This window comes from Pungitius pungitius, chromosome 1 (genome assembly GCF_949316345.1).
Source record: "Pungitius pungitius chromosome 1, fPunPun2.1, whole genome shotgun sequence".
Taxonomy (NCBI): Eukaryota; Metazoa; Chordata; class Actinopteri; order Perciformes; family Gasterosteidae; genus Pungitius; species Pungitius pungitius.
In genome coordinates, this window is record NC_084900.1 from 23,201,708 (window position 1) to 23,225,125 (window position 23,418).

Below are 23,418 nucleotides of genomic sequence, written 5' to 3' on the forward strand. Positions count from 1 at the left end.
TGCATCTGGACTGAAGCCAGCCATACCCTCCTATTTCAAAATACACACACACACACACACACACACACACACAATTCAATACACAGGGCCCTGCCTGTGTATACACACACACCCACACACACACACACGCTCTGGTTTTCCTTCTGCTCACCCTTCATCCTCTTGGCACTTGAGAGAAAAACACCGTCAGTCAGTGATACGGCGAACCAACTGTGTGTGAGGGTGTGTGTTGTGTTTGTGAGGGAGGGACGGAGAGAGTGAGGGAGAGAGAGAGAGAGAGAGAGTGCACAAGTCGGTTCAGAGGGGTTTATCTCTCTTTCTCTCTCTCTCTCTCTCTTTCTCTCTCTCCCTCCCTCCGTTGCCTTTTGCTTCGGTCCCTCATTTTCTCAACACTTGGACAGAAGGAACTGATACTGTGCCGGTGTGCATGTGTGTGTGTGTGTGTGTGTATTTGTGAATGTGTGCACGTGTAGTTTGGGCGTCCTCACAACTCTGGATCTCTCTGGACTGAACTGTACGTCAACATGACTGAGGGGACTTTCTAACACACTGCTCATGCTGAATGTTTACACTACAGACTGGTAAGGCAAAGTTGGGTTTGCAGAGGGATGGGTGTGCGTGTGCCATTGAGAATGCCACTTTGCGTGTGTGTGTGTGCATGTGGGAAATGCCATCTGGAATGCAACAAGTCATTTGTAAACCTGTTTTCCTTCTCTTGATTTGCGTGAGCTCCGCATTCACATCTTCATGATATGAAGACATGTGAAGGTGTCCTTTTCCCTCCACTCGCCGCTCCACCACTTCTCCTCGTCCCCCCTCTCTCTGTGCCCAGGCCTGAAGTGACTCAAGTTACCGGCTTCCTCCTGCTGTTATGAGCCCCGTGGTTCCTCCGCAGCACTCTGAGGGCGCTCCCACGCTCTCCCCAGGAGGAAGAAAGGAAGGGAAACGGGGATGACCACTTCGCAGCCACAAAAGAAGTGGGAGATGGACGATTGGTTTCATTACTCGCGTCCTCTCCCCATCTCTCGTGCACTCCTTTGTGCGGAAATGTTGTCTTTGTTTTGCGTGACTGGTCGGCTGCTATTGATTTTTTTTTTGGGGGGGGGGGGTTAGGTTTTTCAGTTTTTTCATTAAAAGTTTTCTCTTTTCTTCAGAGGTGGTGGATTGGCTGAGCTGGTTAGAAAATTGGAAACAGAACCACCCACAGTGGAAGTGAGTCAGCCCGGCATTTAGTGGTGTGTTGACTTTGGAAATGGCAAGGCTTGGGAGTGAGGGGAGAGGGGGGTGTTGGTGTTGTTGCTGGGAAAGGGGGGGGGGGGGGCAGATACAATTGCAACAAGAAAAAGAAATCAGAAAGTGTCAATTTGTTCCAATTTTGTGCTGAGGGAGGGCAAAGTGGGAGCCGAGTGGTTTACAACAGGCACTAAAGGAAAGAAGGAGAGATTGACGAAGAGGAGAAGAGGAGGTAGAAGCCAGAGGCTGTTTATAAAGGCAGGGAGCGGCTTGTGTCCATCTGGGACAATCCCGAGTGCTGAAAGCTTCCCCACCCTGATGCCAGAAGACCCCCCCCCCCTTTTTTTGTCTCTCTCTCTCTCTCTCTTTCTCCTTCACAACAAGGTGCAAGTGGTTACTTTTTCACATCCCACTTGTTGCATGTGTCCTTTTACACACACTCTCTTTCATCCACATCCACTATGTACATATCTGCATAGTGTGACATGATACAAACATATTTGTATATTTGTGTGATTAATACAAACATTCTCAATTCAGCTGTTGTTCTCTTTTCTGGTTGGAACAAAGTGTTTTGGATCACTAGAGAAATGGAGAAATTATTGTTTTCATAACAAATGATATTTTACAAGAAGCATCCGCTTATGCACATACATGTTGGATTCATTTTAAACACGCTCACCTCTTCATGCACTAAGCATTTTTTTTCCCGCGATAAAAATAAAAAAATCAACAACTGGTGGACACGACCATAGCTGCCTATCTTCCTCTCCCTTTTGTGTAGCTAGACCAGTCTGATCCTGCTTCTCCTCTTCCTCTTCCCTCCCTACCTTCCTCCCTCCACGCTGCCTGTGTATCCAGCGATAAGGGGACAGCGACGGTAGCACTTCCTCTTGCCACAGGAAGCAGGAAAAGCTGATTTCCACCGGAGCCTCTCAGGGCCAATTCTGTACCCGGTACGCTTGGGATCCTCGTTGCACAAACACATGCACACACATGCACACACACACACACACACACACACACACTCCCATCTATGCAGTACATGCAGTAACACACAGATACAGAGCGGGATGTGCTCTGTGTGTGTGTGTGTGTGTGTGTCACCTGTCTGCGGACAATGACTGCACTATATCTGTGCAGCCTGATGGTCTTCATGGGAAACCACCTGGGAAGCAGAACCCACTCTGTGTCTCTTTGACCCCAGGATTGGCCCGCGGGTCAGAGGATGATTGGCTAATTATTCCTCTAATCACAGCAAATGTTTTGTCATGGTCCTCGTGGGCCGTGGAGGCCGTGGGTGGCGCTGTTGAGCTTAAGAAAACACAAACAACCATTCATCAGCTAATGGATTCCAGTTCTACTGAGGGGTGGGAGGGCCGGGTGAGAGAGGGAGAGAGCGGGGCACTGAGGGAGGCTGACATTTAAAAAGAAAGTGGGGGATGGCAAAGAATAGGGCGACCGAGGGCAAGAAATGCTAGCTGATGGTTTTGTTTTTCTCTTGTATAAGCGAGAGCCTTTCTCCTGTCTCGATCCAGATTAAGGCTTTTTTTAATCACAGTGGTTCCTTATGTTTGGCTTTCAAGTTTGTACCAACAAAAGAGGGATCACCGCTTCCCTGGTGAAAAGGCAAGACGTGACAGAACTCACAAATAGCAAAGAGAAATTCCCACAGCAATCAAGAAGATCTCGGCAACAAATAACAGCCTCATCGACAGATTTTTATCTCCACTTGTTCCAAGACAGTATTTTTTCTCAGTTTGTGACGCACATGAACTGTACTGTGAACTGAAAAACACGTAAACTTGTGTTGTAGGGAAAATAATTGAGGGATTTAGTCAAGCGGGAACAATAAGAAGGAACAAGGGAGAAAAAGGACAGTTTCAAAACATGTCACAGTGTCATTAACACAGTGTCATTAACACAGTGTCATTAAACAAGAAAACAACAAAGAGCAGTCAAGAAAGGTCAATGAAGACTCTAAAATGCTCATTTCTACAGGGGATACTTAAGCTAAAAGATGCTGTATGTTCCTATATTATAATATTTTTCAATGATGCAACTTATCAAACATATAAGTTAAAAAAAGGTAAACTCGCACAAGAATACAAAAATGAAAAAGCTTTGAAGGAGAGAGCCATTCAAATACCATTATTTAAATAAATACTAGAATCAAAACTAAATTACTGAAAACAATACACAGTTATCAAGATAACAGAAAGCTGGGGTTAGTAAAAAATTTAACTTCTTTTTAGCAGAACAGCAGGTATAAGTGTTCTGCTGCTGTGTCTTAACATATAGAAAATAATATCAAGGATATGGGACCGAGAGGAAGGCTGGCCCTGGATGCAGCGTCTGCAGACAACAAAGAAACAAAGAGGAAAAGGAAGGAGGGAAAATGTAAGTGACACCTGTGAGTATGAGCGAGGAGTTTGGAAGGAGAGAGAGCAAAGGGTGCCACGGCCCGATTGGGAAAGAATACGAAGCGATGTGGCCGATTAGGAAAGTCAGAGATGTGAGCCTAAGCCATGAGCGGGTCAGAGGTCAAGAGGGGGTGAAGAGGTCGAGGCGGGCCCAGCAGCGCTACTTAGAACAGGATATCCTGCAGGGAAAAACCCATCTGTCTCTCTCTCTCCCGCTCTCCGACTCTTAAATTCCCACAGAGGGTACAGCGGAGAGGAGAGGTGTAACCTTTCACTCAAAACACCAGAAAAAACACAAGTTCCCATCCGAGAAGCTTCACTTTCATCAATCATCAGGGACCGTGACAGATATGAGATATGCACGCCTGATGTCTCTTGACCTGACGAACTTGAAGTGTGTAGAGAGTGCGTGACTACACTTGTATGATGTTTTCATTCTGTGCTGTTGTTTACACAGAGGTGCTGGCAAAGTTCCTTATGTGAGATAGTGGGTGCTTGGCTAAAGATTTCAGAGTCTCCAGTGCAGGTATCGTTCCTTTGTTGACTGCCCTGCTGAAGTGTCTTTGAGCAAGGCAGTGCACCACTGCCAGCTCCAGGCTGCTGTGCTTTGGGCCTCTCGGCCGACCAACACATTCTCAGTGGTCCTCTGGTTGAGATAGCGATTTACCATTAAGTATTGTGAACCAACCCGGGTCAGTATGAGACGGTTAGTCAGGGATGGAGTGAAAGAGAGCGAGAAAGTAATCTGAGAGACGAGTTTGGGACAAACTGCCTCAGGACGTACACACAGACACTGTTTGTGTCAACATTGACTTACTCTACTTTACTTTTGTCACATTACTTACTAACCTGGCTAACACAAGAGTACTCATTTTAAATAACAAGCCACGATATTTTTCTAAACTTGTCCAACAAGCTTTGTTGCCTTAACCAAGTGTGCACTGAGACCCATTGATTGACCCCCTGAAAGATCAAACCCATACTCGCTCGCCTGCAAATAACCTAGAAACTATTTAGAAAAGACACTGCATACATTTATGCGAAAAACTGACCCGACACGTCCAGAATGGTTATTAGTCCACAGGTGGTACGGATTTAAAATGTTGCAGTTCATGTGCGAGTTCCTTTTATTGGGTATTAAAGCCCAAACTTTCTACAAATTCCCTCCTTTCATTTGACAATGTGAGGACAGAGTCCTTCAAACTCAAGTACCACAGAATAATCAACATAGTACAAAAAGTGTTCAAAAAAGATAGAGAACAATCTAATCTTATACAAGGAAACAACCAAAAACTGGGGATTTGGCTTTTTGGTTTCAAAGGCATCTTACACTGTAAATTACTCAAACCCTTTCAGTATTCTTAAATCGAAAAAATTTGCACTAATCTTAATTGTAACCTATATTGGAATTAATTTTAACCGGGAAAATCATGTAGTTTGAGTTTAGCTTCTTCTTATGGTAGTGATTATCAGTATTTAAAAAGTTTGTCACTGGCTAAAAACAAGACGAGAAAAACAAGCAATCACATGATCAGCTTGTATCAAACTCTCCAGGATAGATAAAAACGAATGTGTCTTAACAGTTTACAGTCTCTGCTGTGGGATGGCAATGCGTTTCCAGCAATCACCTGAATGCAATGTTATAGTTACCAAAAGACCTAAAAGTCAACGCCGACATGCTTTGCTCATTTAACTGCAATTACATTTGTTTAACAAACTCTGACTTTGCAGGATGACTGGTTGCTAAAACTGTCAAGTAAACATGCTACTTGTGAGTCCATGTGACTTTTGTTTAAACGCCTTGCTTCACTTGTAATTGGAGAGCCTGAAAATAAACCAGCTCACATAGTTGCTTCCACGGTTTCGAGTATCGTGGGTGTGACAGGATCCCCTAAAAATGTGGAGAAAGATGCAAGAGAATGTAGCCTGATGAAGATCAACGTTGCAAGAAACATCTGCATCTTAACATCATCTTTAAGCAACTTCTTTTTGGAAAACAAGAAAAAATGAGAAATAGCAGTGTAACTGTCTGACTTCTCTCATCGGTGCAATGTCTCAGACAAACAGATTTCCGCCTACTCCTTTTTCCCTCCGTTGAGAGGCTTTTAGTTTCCCCCTGAACAATTGGTGGTATAACACATTATTATATTATCTCCACTCACACTCAACCGCATAGTCAGTCTGATATTCTCACATTTTAGTGCGCTCTTAAATTGGTGATATTTTCCGTGCAGGAAGATTAACTCGTGTTTTTTCCTACCGATGATTTATAGTGATGCGAGCCACAGAGAGAGGGATTGAAAGCGAGAGACGGGGAACAAGAGTGTAGAGCTATTTTTGGCTTGTCTGGGTGTTTCCTACACACACACACACACACACGCACACACACAAACACTTTTTATGCTTGTTGTTGTCCTGAATGGTGGGTGTCGAGAGGGTGAGTTTTTATTCGACTTTACGTTTTGAGGGTGTGTTTGTGTGTGTGTGTGTGTGTGTGTGTGTGTGTGTGTGTGTGTGTGTGTGTGTGTGTGTGTGTGTGTGTGTGTGTGTGTGTGTGTGTGTGTGTGTGTGTGTGTGTGTGTGTGGGGTGGTTGGGGGGGGTTGCTGTTGATATCCCAGGGATTTTCCTGTGGTTGCTATGGTTTCTGACTGTGTTTAGAACAACTTGCCTTAACTCCAAACATCTTTACGGTGTAAAGTATCCATCATCATACGCTCCTGCTTGGGCTGTCATCAGCGTTGACCTCATTTCACTTTCAATCTGACTAGATCAAACGCCCAAAAGAGGCTGCAATTCATTCATGTACCTTTATCCTTAAATCAAAGTTATTCATTTTCATTTTTGCGATAGAGTTTTGGCACGACACTACCCAGGGGGAAGTTCTTTTGGGCACCTCATTTCTAACTGAATAAATATGGTGTTTGATATTCGTTAGACTGCTCTCATAATCCTATGGATAGGGTTACATTAACCACTCAACACTGGGCAGTGATGACTGCACACATGACACCGCTGCTCTGGTGTGGAAAATGTCTGTCAGCGATCCATTGTGTTTTCTGTGGACTGTGGAAGTGTCAACAAGGCCGCTGATGCGTTAGGTCAGACACGGACCCTAAATCTCCTCTTTCGCATGAAGGTATCTACTGGGAAAATATGTTGAAAATGTGTAAAGTCTGTAAGAGAATATATGATTGCCTCTTGTCTGGATTCTCAGTTATATATATGTATTTTGGCGAGTATATCTTCAACTATATCAACGATGCTAAAATGTCTTTTTAAATGCGATCTTGAATATATATACATATGTATATACAGTATACTGTATATTCAATATAAATATTCAATATAAATATAACAGTCTTGTGAATGCCATCTGACATGCAAGATCATCGTTTCATTCAGCTAAAGAAACCAAAGTTCTGAAATGTTAAATGTTGTCCAGACACAAGCACGTGCATGCAGTTTTGCTGATTGCAAACTGAAGTGAGCGCGAAGCATGTCTTCTCATGTCGGTGTCTTCTCATGTATCAGGAGAGCTAGTTAGCTGTTAGCAGCCGGTGGAGTCCTGCGCTGTGCTTTGGCTAACAAGAGCTAACGGCTAATGTGGCTAACATAGCCAATAGCTACCGGAACGTAACGTTGAGCAAGCCTTGAACAGTCAACACGAGTGCACTTAGGTTTTGCCGTAGCATGTTACTAGTCATGAATTAAAAGTCGTGAATCATGATTCAGCCTCTGTCTTATTTAGTCAAGTGGAAGAGTGGAAAAGTAAGCACCTTTAGGTTCAGCTAAGACTAGTTTAGTTCATTTCATCAGCACGTATTGGTTCTTTTTACAATGTCATTTTCAAGGGTCATTGACCAACTGTATGCTTTCGACATGGTGCGATTGAGACTGGGTTGGCGAATATGTCTGTTTTTGCAGAAATTATCATCAGAATAACAGTGTTTTAGATGCAAGACCATATTCCCAAAGGACATTTGGGAATGGTTCTGGTTTGCAGAGTCTCTGTCCGTCTAAATCGTATGATTTTCAACTGACCCCCATGAGACCGAAGCAGACCTTCCTGAAAGGGCCGTCACACAGGGAAAGAGAGCATTTCCTGTGAAACGTTGCAGGAATTAACGTTCTCCCACTGAGCTCACTGGCAACAGAGAAAACTTTGAAAAAGAAGTTTGAGCGTCATTGAAAACTGCAGCCGACTTCACCTTGATACCGCACGTAACACACAAACACACACACACACACACCAATAGAACTCAATACATTCTTTCCTCCCATATTTCTTCTGGTCTTAATATTTTTTCATCGTCTTTGTTCTTTTTCTTCAGCCCAGTAATAAGTATTTTCCTCCATGTCTCAAATTTCTCCCTGCCTTCATCTTGCTGTCTCCCTCTCTATCTTTATCCCACTCTGCATTGGCTGCTTTCCTTTCTCCTCCTCTTCCTCCTCCTCCTGTTTCTTTCTCCTCATCCTCCCCTATTCTCCCCCCCCTCCTTTTTTTTCTTCTCATGCAGCATTCCTCGCATTCCTGTTGGCTTCTTAAGGGGAAGGACCCCGCTGGCAGACCAAGGCCAAACATTATTACAGTGCTCTCGGCTTCTCCCTCTTTCTCTTCTCTTATGTTCCTTTTCTTCTTCTTAAGTAATTCTACCTCTCCGTTCACTTCATCTTCATCTCACTTTCTGCTGCCTTTCATCTGTTGAATCCCCTCTCTTGTTCTCTAACTCCCTCATTTCCAGCCAGCCCCTGCTAATTACATTTTACGAGCAGGCACTGTATGCTTGTACTTTAAAGGTGTTAAACCAGCTGACTGAGATCACTGTGTTTAATAATCAATACATAGATGTTACATAGAACATGTATGGCCATTAAAGCACATGGGCTGTTTCTTTTAAAGGAGGACACTCATCTCACACATTGTAAATAAAGTTCCTCACAGAAAGTGGATCAATTGTGTGTACATATGTATATATGTATGTATATCATCTTTCCTTGTATCTGCAAACGTATATTTACTCATTTAAATCCAACTTTTAAATATGCCCCAAACACTACCTCTCTAAGCAGAATTCAAACCACAGACACAGATTGGGAATTAAAGAAATGAAGCTTTGGTGTGGTGCTCAGTGCTTTGGCTTGCACAAAAAACATTTCTCTGTACCAAAATAAGCCAAAGATCTAAAATGACAGGCACAACTCTTCAACAAACTTTAAGAAAAAAGCTAAAAGAGTAAAGAAAATGACTTGACGTTGGTGCCAACTTTGGTCCATTTTACGTTGTTATACATTATCACTATATGTTTCGATACCCAGTGGACGTCACTGGACACAATTCGTTTTGCTTTGTGCGTTCTGAGAGTTTCAACATTGGTTTGTAGAATTGTTGCATTTTGTCAAAGATCTCTTCTTGATTCAAACGTATTGTGGCAGGAGGAAATTGCTGGAGGTGGGAGGCTACCATGTAGCACACAGTTGACCACATCCTTCCCCATCTATTACCGAGCTGCTACATACGTAGGAATAGCTGTTTTGAACTGTGCCATTTCGGCGTGATTTACATGACAGGTTTTCTTTCTGAAAACTACAGGTGCCATTTACCAAACTGAACGATCCCTCCTTTTAAACAAAGGATTTCCAGAAATAGCCTAATATGGACTCATTGGAATAATCCTGTTGTGCAGTTACTTCAAGTAGTTACATCATGTGGGGGCTTTTGCATTAGTTTAAAAAGCATATTGTAGTTTTTAGATCTCAGTAATCAGAGGACAAAACGAGCAAATAGGCACAAAACAGAAATCTTTTTTTCATACATAGATTTGTGTGTGTGTGTGTGTGTGCGCGTGCGTACTGCTCTCTCCCTGTGGGCAGTTGCCTGCTGTGCTGCTTTTCTGTCACCCTGTGGTTTTGTTATTTTCAGCTCAAAACCGGATGTGATTCAGACTGCATGGTAGATTGTGTAATTGAATGGACTAACCACACACACACACACACACACATAGACACACTTACACAAGGTATACAGGCCTCCACACAGGCTTTATGTCAACGGTAATAGACACTTAACACACAGGAAAGCGCACACACAGCTCTGAACACCCACACACCGAGGGTTTCTGGGAACGGCGCATGGCTCCCCCCCCCCCCCCCCCCCCCCCCCCCCCCACCTCCCTTGTTCGCAGAGGCACCCAAGGGTGAGCGAGCGGATGGTGGAGCACCACCATCAGAAGACAGACGCACACTTCTTGGTTTCGATATTGATCGTTGTTGACCCGGCTGAAGGCGAGATCGGAAAAACAAAAAGGATGGGAGGCGGCTCAAAGTGGGGGGAAACACTGAGGAGTGCGAGTGAAACTCATAACAAAATTATAAATTCTGCGTCGAAACCAAAGAAAACAAAAACGGGGGAAGACATGGAGGTGGAAAAATATAGAACAAAATAAACCGCCAGCCATGTTGAATATCCTTTGGCAATAAATGTTCCTGATTACTGATGAAAAGAAGCATTGCTACATAGCTGCTTATCTTCATTCTTGTTTCTTCTAATTGTTCATTGTCTTTCTTTTTTATTGTTTGTCAAAAAACATTGATTTCATGACATCACGCAGCTCATAAAATCTTTTCTACCAGAGGGGTCCCCTAAAGGGAGATATTTCCCTGATCCGCCGATAACTTAACTTTATCATCACGAACGAACATAAGAGTATCGCACACCCCAAGACACATGAGAGCCTGACTCCCATTGGGTGCACTAAACCTTGCGTTTCGGCTGGTGAGTGGCTCAGGGTGCTGAAGCTGTTCTGAACGTGTTAATCTGCAAATCACAGCCGGACTTTTCTAAATTCCTCCTTTCTCTGCCGTGAGGCCTGTACTAACACCTCTCTAGAGTTGTTCTGCTTCCCTCTATTAAAGAAAAGCTTTCCGCATACCACACACCGGGCTACGAGGACCCCCTGTAAGTGTATTTCTTTAGGCGCAAGAATTTGCTGTGTTGTAAGTTTTATTTACTCTTAACCATCAACATGTTGCACATATTATGAACTCTCGTGGGTTTCCTTATGCCATAAAAAAATGGCATAGACGTGGTAGTTGCAGAGATATAGCCTCTTTAGTAGTTTCGAGCAAATGCCAAAAAACGGGGTCAGGTCGTTAAAGGTTAGAGGAGAGCTTTTATGAGGCCGACCACACTTCAGTATGGTTTGACACCACGTTTAGAGGATGTACGTGACAGCAGCCTCTTGATTCTAGGAAGACTGGACCAGATGAACCGAAAAAGATAATTGTTCTTGTACGTCATGTAAGTTACCACAGCAACGTATATAACTCCCACACGGATTGAGGGGGCGGTACGTTTATGTGTACGACTGCAAGTCATGAATTGTACCTGCAATGTCAATGTCAGGTGAAATGAGAGAGAATTAAGAAATTGAGAAATATCACTATAGCCAATATTTAAGAACTTTTTTCCTTGACGCGCAGTGTCTCCGATGACTAAACCTTGTTAAGGATCATGTCAGCATTGAAGGTGGAGGAGGACGCTTTACCTTCCACCACATCCTTGCTTTAAAAGTAACTGAAGGCAAACATCTGAACCATCATATGTCAGCTTCCTCCTGACAATAATTAACTGTCAGCAATTTAATGTGGAAACATTTACAGTATGTTTAGCAATAGGGTCTTCATAATGTGATGATATGATACCTTTTAATTACTCTTTTATGTAAAATGAAACACCAAGAAATGTTGCTGTATTTATCAATACGGTAAATGAAGGTCCTTATTAATAAATTAATATTGAATAAGTGTCAATGAATTCTGCAGAATTCCACATACTCTGCAATCACAAAGGTTGAAGAGCATGCCTACTTATTGTGATTGTGCTCCATGATATGCAGTTGGAAAGCAATAGAAAATGGCAATATTTAGACTAGTCACTATAACAACGTCACAACACAGGGATGTGTGTTTTGTTTCATAACTACGTCTGGATGCACCTCCATGTCATCTCTACAACATAAAGAGCGGATTTTTAACCTTGAGACCGACTAAAGTGATGAGTAAAGCTGTTAGTACAGTCGAGCTGAACAATATGCGACATTGTTTTTAGGCCCACCGAAAGTATTCCAAACATTTCCTCATGAGGCTCCTTTATATAGGCTTTCTTCTGTTGTTGACGACGACGTGAAAACAAAGTTCAGGCAGGCTTATATTACCAGAGGGTTCAGTGTGGTTGCCGAGGAATATTACATGCATGTTTCACTTGCTGATTTTGGTTAGGAGCTTTACGTATTTCTTTGAATTTAGTTTTTCCTCTTTATAATACCAATTACAACACTAAGAGTTCACATTGCTCCAAAACATGTGCACTTCCAGGAAACAGCCCTAACCCATACAAAAGCAAACCAAGAAAGATTCAAGTTTTTTTCCTCTGAATACTGCTCAACTTTGCAGATGCAGTCTGGTGCAGAAAATCAACTCAACTAATGATGCATCCAGCAATAACCCCAGTGTAATAATATGAGGCATCATTTAAAATGAAATGTTCATTATAATATGATATACAAACAAACAAACGATATTGTAGATTGTTGAAACATGAAGGTCTCACCCAGAGTGAAACACTGAGTGGACTGTTTGCAATGTCTTTAAAAACAGTTCTCTGTAAAAAGGTTTTAAACCTACAACCTTAATGCAAACTTCGAAAGAGCACTGCACAGAAAACGGAAGTTGAATGGTGTCAATCTTTTGCTTCCTGGGGCCCTCTACAATGGGCCCCGCTGCAGGAAGCACATCCCTCCCCTTGGTGCTGTAACACCGTTGAATACTTTGGGGGGGGGGGGGGTTTGACAGCAGATGGAGCCACAGTGTATACAGGGTCATTGTTTTAACGGCAGTCCCTGCAAAGTTACTGTACAAGTTTATAAGCCGCGGATTGGCTGCAGCGTGCACCCAATGGGAGTCAGTCAGCGGCGGGACTCGACAGTCCTGAAGGTCCGTGTGAAGTCGGAGCTATTTCGGGTGGGACCCGCCCCTCTCGCTATTTTTGTCAGCAGGAGAGCGCAGCGGAGGGGGCGGGACTTCGGGGCCGGACTTTTTCTTTTTTTTTCTGCAACTTCCCAGCGCAGAGTCTCATTTCGTCTTCCTCCTCTCCTTCCTCCTCCTCCTCCTCCTCTGTCTACTGACAACAGCAGCGGATCGCACCATCACCTCCCGACAGCTTCTCGCTCTCCTGGAGGCACGAGGACATTTTCTATCTGGATTATTTTCAAACCTTTTCTCAAGCGGTGTTGCCGGGTTTGACTCGTTTTGAGGTAGGGTGCGCTGCGGGTGACAGGGTTCGACATGGGAGCAGCTGGGAGCTTTGTGCCTTTTCACTTCTTCAAATGTGCTCGTGTTTTTATCCGAGTTTTGCATTGATTGAAAGGACACAAAAAGCTACATACCGGTGCCCGCGCAGGTGTTTGCACGGATTGTAATTGCTCACGAGCGCACAAAAGTGACACGCGCAAGTGCGTCAGACCATGAGAAGTTTTTGGGAAAACCCGAAGAGCGCTGCACCTATAAACTAATCTCGTGTATTATTTAATCATTCGTACAACCCTACGTGCGTGTGCACAACTGTCCAAAGGTCACTGTAGAAACCGGATTAAAAAATGCATAAAGCGTGGAAATCCCGCGAGAAACGTCGTCATGGATGGTTGTCTTTGTAAACAAAGAAATAAAGTGTTTAAACTGTGCAGAAATATTATTGAAATAGATTTTCTTTCTGGCTCTTGTTTGACCCTGATTAGCGTTTACTGCTGAAAAGAAACAAACACACACAGAGCACTTTAGAGGACGTCACATTGACATATATACCTTCATTTCACTAGAAAACAACAATATAATGATACTAATAATTTACATTAAGTAAACTTGCGTTTTGTTACCAACGGCAACGGGGTCCCCACAGTGTGACTGCATGAGTAGATTTAACACACACATACACAGAAATTGAGTGAGAACAAGACATTTTAGAATACAAAATTACAACAACAAACATATTGTCTCCTTGCCTAATTTTATCTTCATTTAAAGCATGTTTTTGTGTGTTTGGTGTCATCTCGCTCCATTAGCGCTGCCACATATGAACCTGAGTATTCTGAAATGTTTTTGACCTGAGGGTCGGGGCTCACGGACCGCATGAGAGCAGCACCCATCAGGTGGCGAAATCTGCCAACACAACACCTTTAAGGACCTTTGGGTCCACTGTAACTTTTGTGTTCGCCAGTCTTTAACTTTAACTTTAACATCAGAAAGAAGCTCTTTTTTCTTGTTTAAATGGAACATGTTGGAGCTGCATTTAACTTGTTCATGCTTCTATTTGTCTCTGCAGATGGAATTTGCACCTCTGGGGACATCATAAAGACAGACAGACCAGAAAACAGATTTCAAACAGTGGCAGGTAGGGCTTCATTCTCATGGATACGTACTAAAAACCACCTGTAACTTGATAAACACTAGTTGAACTTTATTTCAACAAAGGGTATAGGCACAGCCATCAGCGCTGAACCATGTGGAAGAATGCTGCCTGTCGACCTTCTTGTCCTTTTACAGCACACAATTAACAAATTCTTGTTTTTTTCCCCGTGTAGAATGATCTAAGCGTATTGATTTTCAGAGCGGGGCTGTAAAGTACACAACAGGTGTTGGCCTAGTTGCTCGGCCCGTTGTGGTGTTCATGCGTGGGTTTAGAAAAAAGGGTGGTTGATTATGTGTCAGAAAGGTCCTACAGAACTAGTTGGAAAGGTAATGTCAACACAATAAAGTCGATGTTTTGCTGAGTCAGGCCGTGAAAAAACATCAAGATGTAGTCATTCAAATTTTTAATCATAACTTTAAATTACTTTACCAGGAAAGGTGATCTTCAATAACACTGATATACAGCAGTAGGGATTGCCTCACTTTGGGTTTTTTTTTTTCAGGTTCCCCCTTGATTGAGTAATTTCTTTTTAGTGATCTGGTTTATCTTTAAATTATGCCATTTGAAACAAACATGAGAAACATCCCCCCCCCCCCCCCCACATACACATTTTCAGTAAAAAATGTCCAAATCGATTTGTTATATGATGTTACACACTTATTATCTCACTCTGCTTTAAGAAAAACCAAACTTTATAACCAAATACAAGTGCCTTTCTTTATAACAACCATCCATTTCAATAGAATATTATAATAGAACAATAGTTTCTCTGCATTCTCCTTGCCCTCACATTCTAACATTCTAACATTCTCACATTCATCTAAAGAAACTTTATAACCAGCCATGTCCGTGCTGACTCACATGGGAAACGCTCACAGCCTTCTCCTTCAACCTGAGATCAAAACGCATTTGATCCACTGCTCCGCCCATCAGAAACAAGTCGCCCCGGCTGTTTCTTTGTGCAATGCCCTTTTTAGTTTAGATTAGCGCTCTCCGCTGTGAGGCATGGCCGTGTGTGATCGCACTGTGTAGGATTACAATGCGCGCCTCCCTGAATAGGAGCCGACTCTCGCCGTGCCAGGCTCCGCTGACTGTGTGCTAACCCAAAGGACCTGCTATGTTCCCTGTGCGCGTCCGTGGAAAAAAACCCGGTGAGGTCACGGCTGTGGCTTTAGGATCTGGTTACATGGTGCCGTGTCCACGCAGGCCAACTCACACTGGCTCGCTTTAAACTATAATGGACCTGCAGGCCACCAAGATTCCTTTGTGTAACACAAAAAAACGTTTCTTTTTCATGCGGCGTGCATGGCACACTCTTCCTGCACGTTTGCTATATCTATTTGAATAATTGTGTGTTTTTCTTTTCTGACCAAACGCAGTGGGGAGAAGTTCTGGGGACAGATAACAACAGGCTTGATTGTAATAGCTGCACATATCCTCTTTCTAATCCTGGTTTCCAAACAATTGGGTCAGCTGATCCCGGGGCTTTACTTTTTCATTTTCTTTTGTCACTGTTTTTGCGCTGACGGAGGAAGAGTTAGTTCCAGTAAATGGAGAGCAAATGTTGAAAAGGACCAAAGGAGGATCAATTCTGTGAATGATGCTTGCAATTGGAACCATAATTAGTTTCATTTTCAAATATTGTGTTTATTTTATTCATGGATAAATCATTTTTGTCACAAAATAATTATAAAGAATCACCATCACATTTTCCTGACACTCAAGGTCACATAGATTTGTAGATGTTTGTTTTTTCAATCAACAATCCAAAATCAAAAGGAATTCAGTGTTCCATATTGTACAACTTGTACAACAAATTGTACTACAAATCTCAATTTAAAAATAGTGGAACCACTGATTTTTTTTCTCCACTTTTGCTTCAAAATACAGTAACAAAAAAAATCAATGAATTAATTACTTGATTAGATGAAATAGCTGTCGCTAAAATATATACAAGTACATTCTTTCTAAAAAATTGTGGGAGGCAAAACTCACATATCAAATGTTTTAGCACATGTCAAACAATACATAAAAAATATATATATTTACACTGCAGTTAGAAGCGGTGAATAGGTGGCAATGCTTTATTCCACAGGGGTCCTGCTCTGGTTTAATGTTCTTTATTTTCCCAGTCACTAATCTCCCTCGCTCTGTTACACGTCTGAGTAACCTGACCTCTCTTCACCATTCAATCAACGGGTTACTTTATAGAGTACAGAGGTAATATATCGTTAATAAACACAGCAGAGCGAGAGCACTGCCGCAGTGACCACTGTACACTATTCATTCATGGAATCTCCAGTGTGTGTAGAGGTTTTGTTCCAAAACAGTATAAAACCAATAAATCCCAGCAGCATGCCCCAATAGCATATCAAGTAATTTGCACTGATCTGCAGATATAGTGTGGTCATTGGTGGACTGCGGGGCCCCTGAAGGCCTGAATGCAGTGCAGTGGCGGCCGCGCAGTAAGTCGTGGCATTAAAGGTGGCAACACGAGACGGCTATTTCTGACCCGCCGAACAAACGGCTCGATTGTCCTGCCTCGAGGTGCATGAAATCACTTGATATGTCAGAGGTAATGTCATATAATACTCTTCAGGGGTGGGGATGGGGGTTGGGGGTGTGTGTGTGTCCTCTTATGAGATCTTCTCATGTGGCTTAAAGGTGTGTGTTTTTCTGTTTCTCCATGTCAGCCTGCACATGTTCGCTATAAACGGGACAGGGGGGGTATGTGCGGTGTTGCCCGCGGTAACACTGTCCTCAACGTTTGAGTAGTGTGTCAAATCAACTTATGTCGCATTTAACCTTTGAGGTAACGGCTCCCGCTGTGGTCAGCTGGGTAAGTGGTCCGTTATTGGCCTCCAGCCGCAAGTCTGCATCCCTCCTCGGGACGTCTCTCTCTCCCCCTCCCTGTGTGTGTGTGTGTGTGTGTGTCATGCGCACAGAAACACCTAATCCAGTTGGAATTTACTGGAGTGAGTGTGATGGAATTATTTTTCTTTCTAATTCAATTATTAAGCCTTGGAACCAAAAACGCACTTTGATTCTCCAGCGATTTGTGTTTTACCGTTTGCTGTTTTTTTCAAATCAAAAGGCCAATCAATGTTAATTTAGGATTCACAGCTGTTGATATAGGATATTGTCTTGTACCCACTCAGGATTTTATTCTTCTCTTTGACTATTTCAGCTTGAACTATTGCGTTAGAGGTTATATCTTTGGGGGTTGATTTTAGATCAGACTTTGCTGTTTTGTTTTACACTTGTAGCTCTGTCAGAAACACTCATCATCTTCTCATTGGCTTCATCTATCAGTCTGACCCCAATCACGAGTTTTCCCAAGCAGACTCGCTGCAGCGTTGTTGCTATCGTCTGACCTAAAGCACAAATGAACAGCTCACATTCACTCCAGCTCACGGGTTGACTGACACTGACCTCGGATCAGATAGCCTGTTGTTAGGACAGATGAAACCGGATCTCCCCTCATCTGTGTGTGTGTGTGTGTGTGTGTGTGTGCGCTGAACAGTGTCCAGTGACGATCACAGATTCAGTCTTATCTCAACAAGTGGAGGAGAAGAGAGACATGATGGATGTTTATTAAATGTTCGTTTAATGGATGTGTGCACATCTGGAGTTTGTGTGTTTGTGTTGACTGATTTCTGTGAAGGGCTTTTCCGAGATTCAGGAAACACACAAGTGCAGAGAGCAAAAGTGAAAATTGTGGAGTAGTAATTACAAATGTGCTGGGTGGAATATGTCCAAATGGGAAGTATAGTAGATGTACAATCACATGCAGTGATTTACTATCATGTAGGCTCACTGTCAGAATGGTCAGTGAGTCGGTCTTGTGACATTTACTTACAAGCAAAACGTGCTATAATACACTGAGGGTATCTTATATGTATCGTGTGTGTGTGTGTGTTTCCCTGACCAGAGTGCAAAGCATGTGCAGGAATGTTAATGTCGTCTTCCTTTGTTGTTGGTGCAGACGGCCAAGTGTGACTCTGCATATTCATGAGGCGGCCTTCCTGTAACAAGTTAACTAAGGAAGGAACGTTGACGGGAGAAATTGGTTAAAGGGAGAGAAGAGACATATAGAATGGTGATAGAAAGTTTTATCAAAAAATAAAAACCAGTAGTAAGAGGCAAGGGTCAGTCCTATCAGCAATTTGTATTTTATCAAACACTTCATGAATCTTTTGCAATGTAAACAGCTCATGTATGTTCCAGCAACTAAGTGTGTATTGAATTTGACTTTCTGTTTCCAACCATTTTCAGAAACGCTTTTATGGGAATTAAAATAAATATTGTCGTATTCTTCACTTGATTTAAACAGTAAACATGAGTTGTATGTCTTCATGAATACAACATGATGGTAAATATAATAATGGGCTTCATGGCGAGGCAACTTTATGAATGGCAGGTTGTTACATCGCCATCGTCCCGTCTGGGAGTCGTCCGTGTGTTTTTGTAATAGAGCTTTAACACTTTCACAGTGAGGCTTGAGTTCAGTTCGTTTTAAGGGTTAGGGTAAAATGGACAAATTCATTTCCAAACCTGTCATCTGTATTCAGCAGAAAACACAATACAACTTGTGTTCACAACTTCCATGACCACGTTTTTTAAGTGAAGTTGACTGATGCTTCAGCAAGAAAAAGCTGCTGATAATGTGCGCTCGTTCTTATCAGCAGAAAGGCCTTTGCTGCAGATTGTAGGTTTTTTTTTTGTAGCTACCAATCTGTCCTCTACTACCACAGGCGATCAGTGTCATTCACCACTGTTCTTATGACTCACTGTTTTCACTGCTGATAACCCGCGACATCATTCAGCTCATTTCAAATAATTTCCCTCTCAGCACTGCACAATTTGAGTGAGAAGAAATTACACAACCAGTTCTTGTTGATTAGCATTTGTTTTCCTGATTCCGGCTTCGTGCTTTTAAACATGATGCGTGAGTGCATTGAGGGTTGTGATGATAAAGGTGGAATGATATCTGTGTGAATGTGCGCTGTGTTATAAAAGATAAAAGAGGGAGATCCCTTTGAGTGGGCTGCTGTGTTGAGTGTCTTTATCTGTGTTGGGAAATGTGAAGAATGTGTTTGATGTTAAGAAGAAGGAGTGTGTGTGTGTGTGTGGCGCGGTGGGGGGGGGGGGGGTGATGGAGAGAAAGGGAACTTGGAGAGATTTGTAGAAATATTGAAATAAAGGTTTGTAGAAATATAATTTCACACTTTGTCAGGCAGAATCTCAATCTCTAATCTTGTTTCTTCTTCTTGGTTTTCACGGCTCTTTACTGAGAAGTAAAGCCAAACTAAATGCACAACTGGAACCACAAGAATCAAATCCATCACAGCGTAAGAGCCTGTTTGCAACCAGCAGTCCCTCCACCTGCCCCATCTCTGCTCAAGGTGTGCAGAGCCTAAAAGGAAGCAATGTGTGTTCCATCTCTGATTTGTCCTCGCCTCGGGCTGCTCAAAGTATACAGATGGAGGTCATAGCAGCGGTACCTGCATGCAGGTGAAACAACTGTTGATGACTGACGCAAGACACAGTTTTGTTATACAATAGTTTGTTTAAGTGGGTCGGACTGAGCTTGTGCATTTAAAGCATGCATTTCTAACCTCTGTCTGTGCATGAAATATATGCACCGTTTGAGCGAGGCTCTCCCGGGGCCTACTCGGTCCGAGCAGCACCGGGGGCTGTCCAGCAGCTGTATTGCATCAGCGAGAGGCAACGTGGCTTTGCCAAAGAGCATGTCCGCAGTACTTGTTTCCAAATTTAGCTTGATGCTTTCGACACTAAATTATCGAGTATTCCTCCTGCCACTCCGACCTTCAATATTTATTTCTTCAAAAAAAAGTGAGTATGGAGAGCTCTGCAAACAGGGAGGGCTGGAGTCACGCCTCCTTGTTGACACTGCTGAAGAGTCCTCGGGCAAAGCCCGTTAATGCTATCCAGCCTTAGCTCATCCGTTTGTGACCCATCGTGACCATGTGACCTTTCTGCTGAGGGCAACGCGCGGAAACAAATGGAAGAGTTTCCCCACATTGAGCGACACAGATGTCAGCAGTCAAATCGAAAAGTGTGACCTCTTCAAGAAGGAAGGAATTTAGGTTTCCTGGGAGGTGTCAAAAATACCTTGCAGGCAAAATAAAGAAAGCCTTCTCCCTGATTCAGTTACTTGTCAACGGGACCAAGAGCTAATTCTTTTGTCCGTCCAGTCACGGTGGCTGGCTCTACTCAAGCACTACCAAGCAGTACCAAAATGTACCATTCATCTCTACAGCGTCGGATTGTTTGGAACGGATCGAACCATTCCAATTTTTTGTTGCAAAGTTTGCTTTACTGTGCTCAACTGATAGTGTGAAGGACAGAAACCAGCCACGAGACATCAATAGGGCCCTGAGTGGGTCTCTTAGTTCTGCCTTTGTTGTCTGTGCAGCAGATGGACGCTTCACTGTCATTTGTCAAAGTGGACAGCACACCTGGTGTGTGTCTGTGTGTGTGTGTGATTAATGAGTTGTTCTATAGTTTTCAGCTCCAGGCGAATTGCAACACTGTGAGTGGAGTGAAAGATGACAGGGACACATGGAATGTGTGTGTGTGTGTGTGTGACCTGTGTGTGAGTTATGCAAATAGATCTATTGTTGGCATGCAGACCAGGTGGAATTCTAAAGCACCTGTTTATTTTGAAGCAGAGCGGGATGCAATAGCTTACCTGGATTTCTTTCTTCTCTTTGTAAGGAAGAGAAATCTCTTGCTTTATGAACTTTTGAACATTTTTCAAAAAGTCGTCCAACCCCAACAACCACATCTGTTGTTGATTAGTACTGTGTAATACAACCCTAGGTTACCACTTAGTCCTTATCCTTTTTAGCAAAAGTTCACAGTTTGTGTCAAATTGGCCAAAAGTAGTCTGATTCTTGTAAACATGTGTCAATTTGCTGTACAGCATGATGTCATTTAGTAAGTTGTGGTCACATAGGTCTATGCTGAAGCCTCTAGGCCACCTTGTGATTGACAGGTTGCTACTACTGCGTTGGAGTTGTCTGCGTTTTTGTCTTAAAATGTTTAACTTTCACAGTGAATTTTAGTTCCTGACCGTTATGTGTAACATTTTTGGTCAGCCAAAAATGTCTTATTGATGTTGGTTGCAATTTGATTTACCCTCCTGTGTCAGACAAACTCCAAGATGGCGGAAGCCAAAATGCAGATTTGAGGACTCAAAATGGCAGTCCGCAAACCCATAGGTGACGTCATGTGACTATATCCATTTCCTATGTACATATAAGATGTGTCCCTTTATACAAAGTTACCTCCTGTCGTACTTACTCGTCGACTTCAGCTGGCTGCCAAACAATGGTCACACACACACACACCTTCAACACACCTTAACATTCAGGGAGCTCATGTGCAGAGAGCTAACAGCTTTGGGTTCCTGGGAATCCGCATCACAAGCATTCTGACATGGTCCTTCTCGGGAAGAAAGGCCGTATTTCTAAAGGAAACTTAAGAAGGCAAATGTCCTGTGGCGTGTTGTTGTTAATGTTTACAGAGGGTCAATAGAAAGCATCATGACGGGGTACACTGCAAACCCGTGGGGGGTGTGCACGAGCCAGGACAGCAGGGCTCTACAGAGGGGGATTCAAAACCACCCAGACCTCATTTGGTACCCATCTACTGAACATCAGTGATATTGGTAAGTAGGGGCGTCTGCGAAGAGCAGAGAGGATATTAAAAGACATCAGCCAGCCCGGCCACAACCTGTTGACGCTGCTGCCCACAGGTATGAGCTGCAGTGCTGTCAGAATTCAGAACAGCTTCTTGAGACTTCCTAACTTACCCTTCACCCTTAATATATCATATAAGGGTTTTGGGGGTATTTTTCAGATTCTGTAAAAAAAAAAAAAAAAAAGCCCTGCTCTTGATGTTCAGGCATGTTGCGCCTCTGGCCACACCCAAAGCACATAAAAGAAAATACATGCCAATGAATATGACAATAGTTAATTGAGTAACGGCATTCAGGGAACAATGCATTGCAATAGTCCAATTTTTTTTTTTGAATTTGTTTATTTATTTGAGCAGTACACATGGTGCTCAAAAGGAGTGGACTGAAGCAAGAGCTTATAAGAGCCCACCCCCAAGTACAAGTCCAGGCTGTAAACTAGGAGTAGGAATGATAACACAGGGTGACCGTGGTGCAGTGGTTAGACAGGGTCCTCTGGTGGGTCTGGGTTTGAATGCCCACCTCTTTACTAGTGTCCCTGAGCAACACCTAACCACACATTGCTGATGGTAATTCTCATCGATAAAGGATTTCAGCTAAATGCTATGTAATGTAAAATGATGGAAAGTTACAACCTAAAGAGTAACGTATGGCACCATCAACTTTTTGCCATGATTGATTGTAATAAAACAGGAATATCTGCAAAAATAAGTTTTTCTCTGTAGAACTTTTAGTGTTATCCCTTTATTAAAGGTGTTTGATTGTAATAATACAGGAACACCTGTAAAATAACAGTGTTTCACTCCAAAACCTCGTTAACGTTTGTTTTATGTATGTAGCAATGTGGGTTAACCATCTGTAAACCCTGTTGTGTCATAAAAAAGAAAAACCTTGTATTCTTATAAGCGCGTGTGCCGAAGACCTATGAGGTCATTTTTGGGAGGGGACAGTCTCCAATACAAACAAGATGTTTATTTTGACTGTAAACCAAAGCCCATCTTAAATATATTAATACCTAATACATTTCTAACTTGTTATCTCTCCTAGGAATAGAGAACCCATTTTTGTACTTGGTCTACTTTATTTTAAAGCATTTTTTTGTATTCAGAAGATTTTGAGGAGCTTTCTCGCCAGAATCCGACATTTCGGTGTCATTCCAGGTCAAATTAATTTTGGGTGAGAAGAAGATACCATCACTCATTGTGGCCTTAGTAGACCAGAAGACTTTGCAGAACAATTTAAACACTGCAACGGCTACACATCAGCGCCTCTGGGCCAAATGCTGCCAGCGTGGCTGTGAGCTCGCACTCTTGTTCATCAACGGCAGAAACCCTGAAAAACCAGTATAGCAGCGTTGATGCGGCACAACCCTTCATGAATACAGTGGACATGATGACAGAGTTCTTGTGTGAGCATCTGAGCTTGGATTTGATTTATTTGTAGATAAAGACGGATCACATGAAGGCCTGGAGACAGAATTCTACTGGAGACTCGCATGCAATTTCGGTACCTATGGTGTCCTCGAAAACCCCTCTGTAGATGTGAGCAGAAAAAACGCCTCACTTAGGAGGATCGT

At 42.8% G+C, this 23,418-nt stretch overlaps 1 protein-coding gene across 2 annotated transcripts in view; it reads left to right on the forward strand.

Annotated features, from left to right (window-relative positions):
• Window positions 1-310: 310 nt before the first annotated feature.
• The window catches only part of hdac7a (histone deacetylase 7a), a 54,631-nt gene continuing 31,523 nt past the window's right edge, over window positions 311-23,418 (forward strand). The window contains exons 1-2 of one of the 2 annotated variants that reach the window (XM_037479638.2): window positions 311-581; window positions 14,033-14,101. In XM_037479638.2, the coding sequence (XP_037335535.2) occupies window positions 563-581; window positions 14,033-14,101 (88 nt within the window). In that variant the 5' untranslated portion in view covers window positions 311-562. Of the gene's footprint in view, window positions 582-12,769; window positions 12,969-14,032; window positions 14,102-23,418 lie in introns of those variants that run through there. The other variant, XM_037479639.2, reaches the window with a different exon arrangement.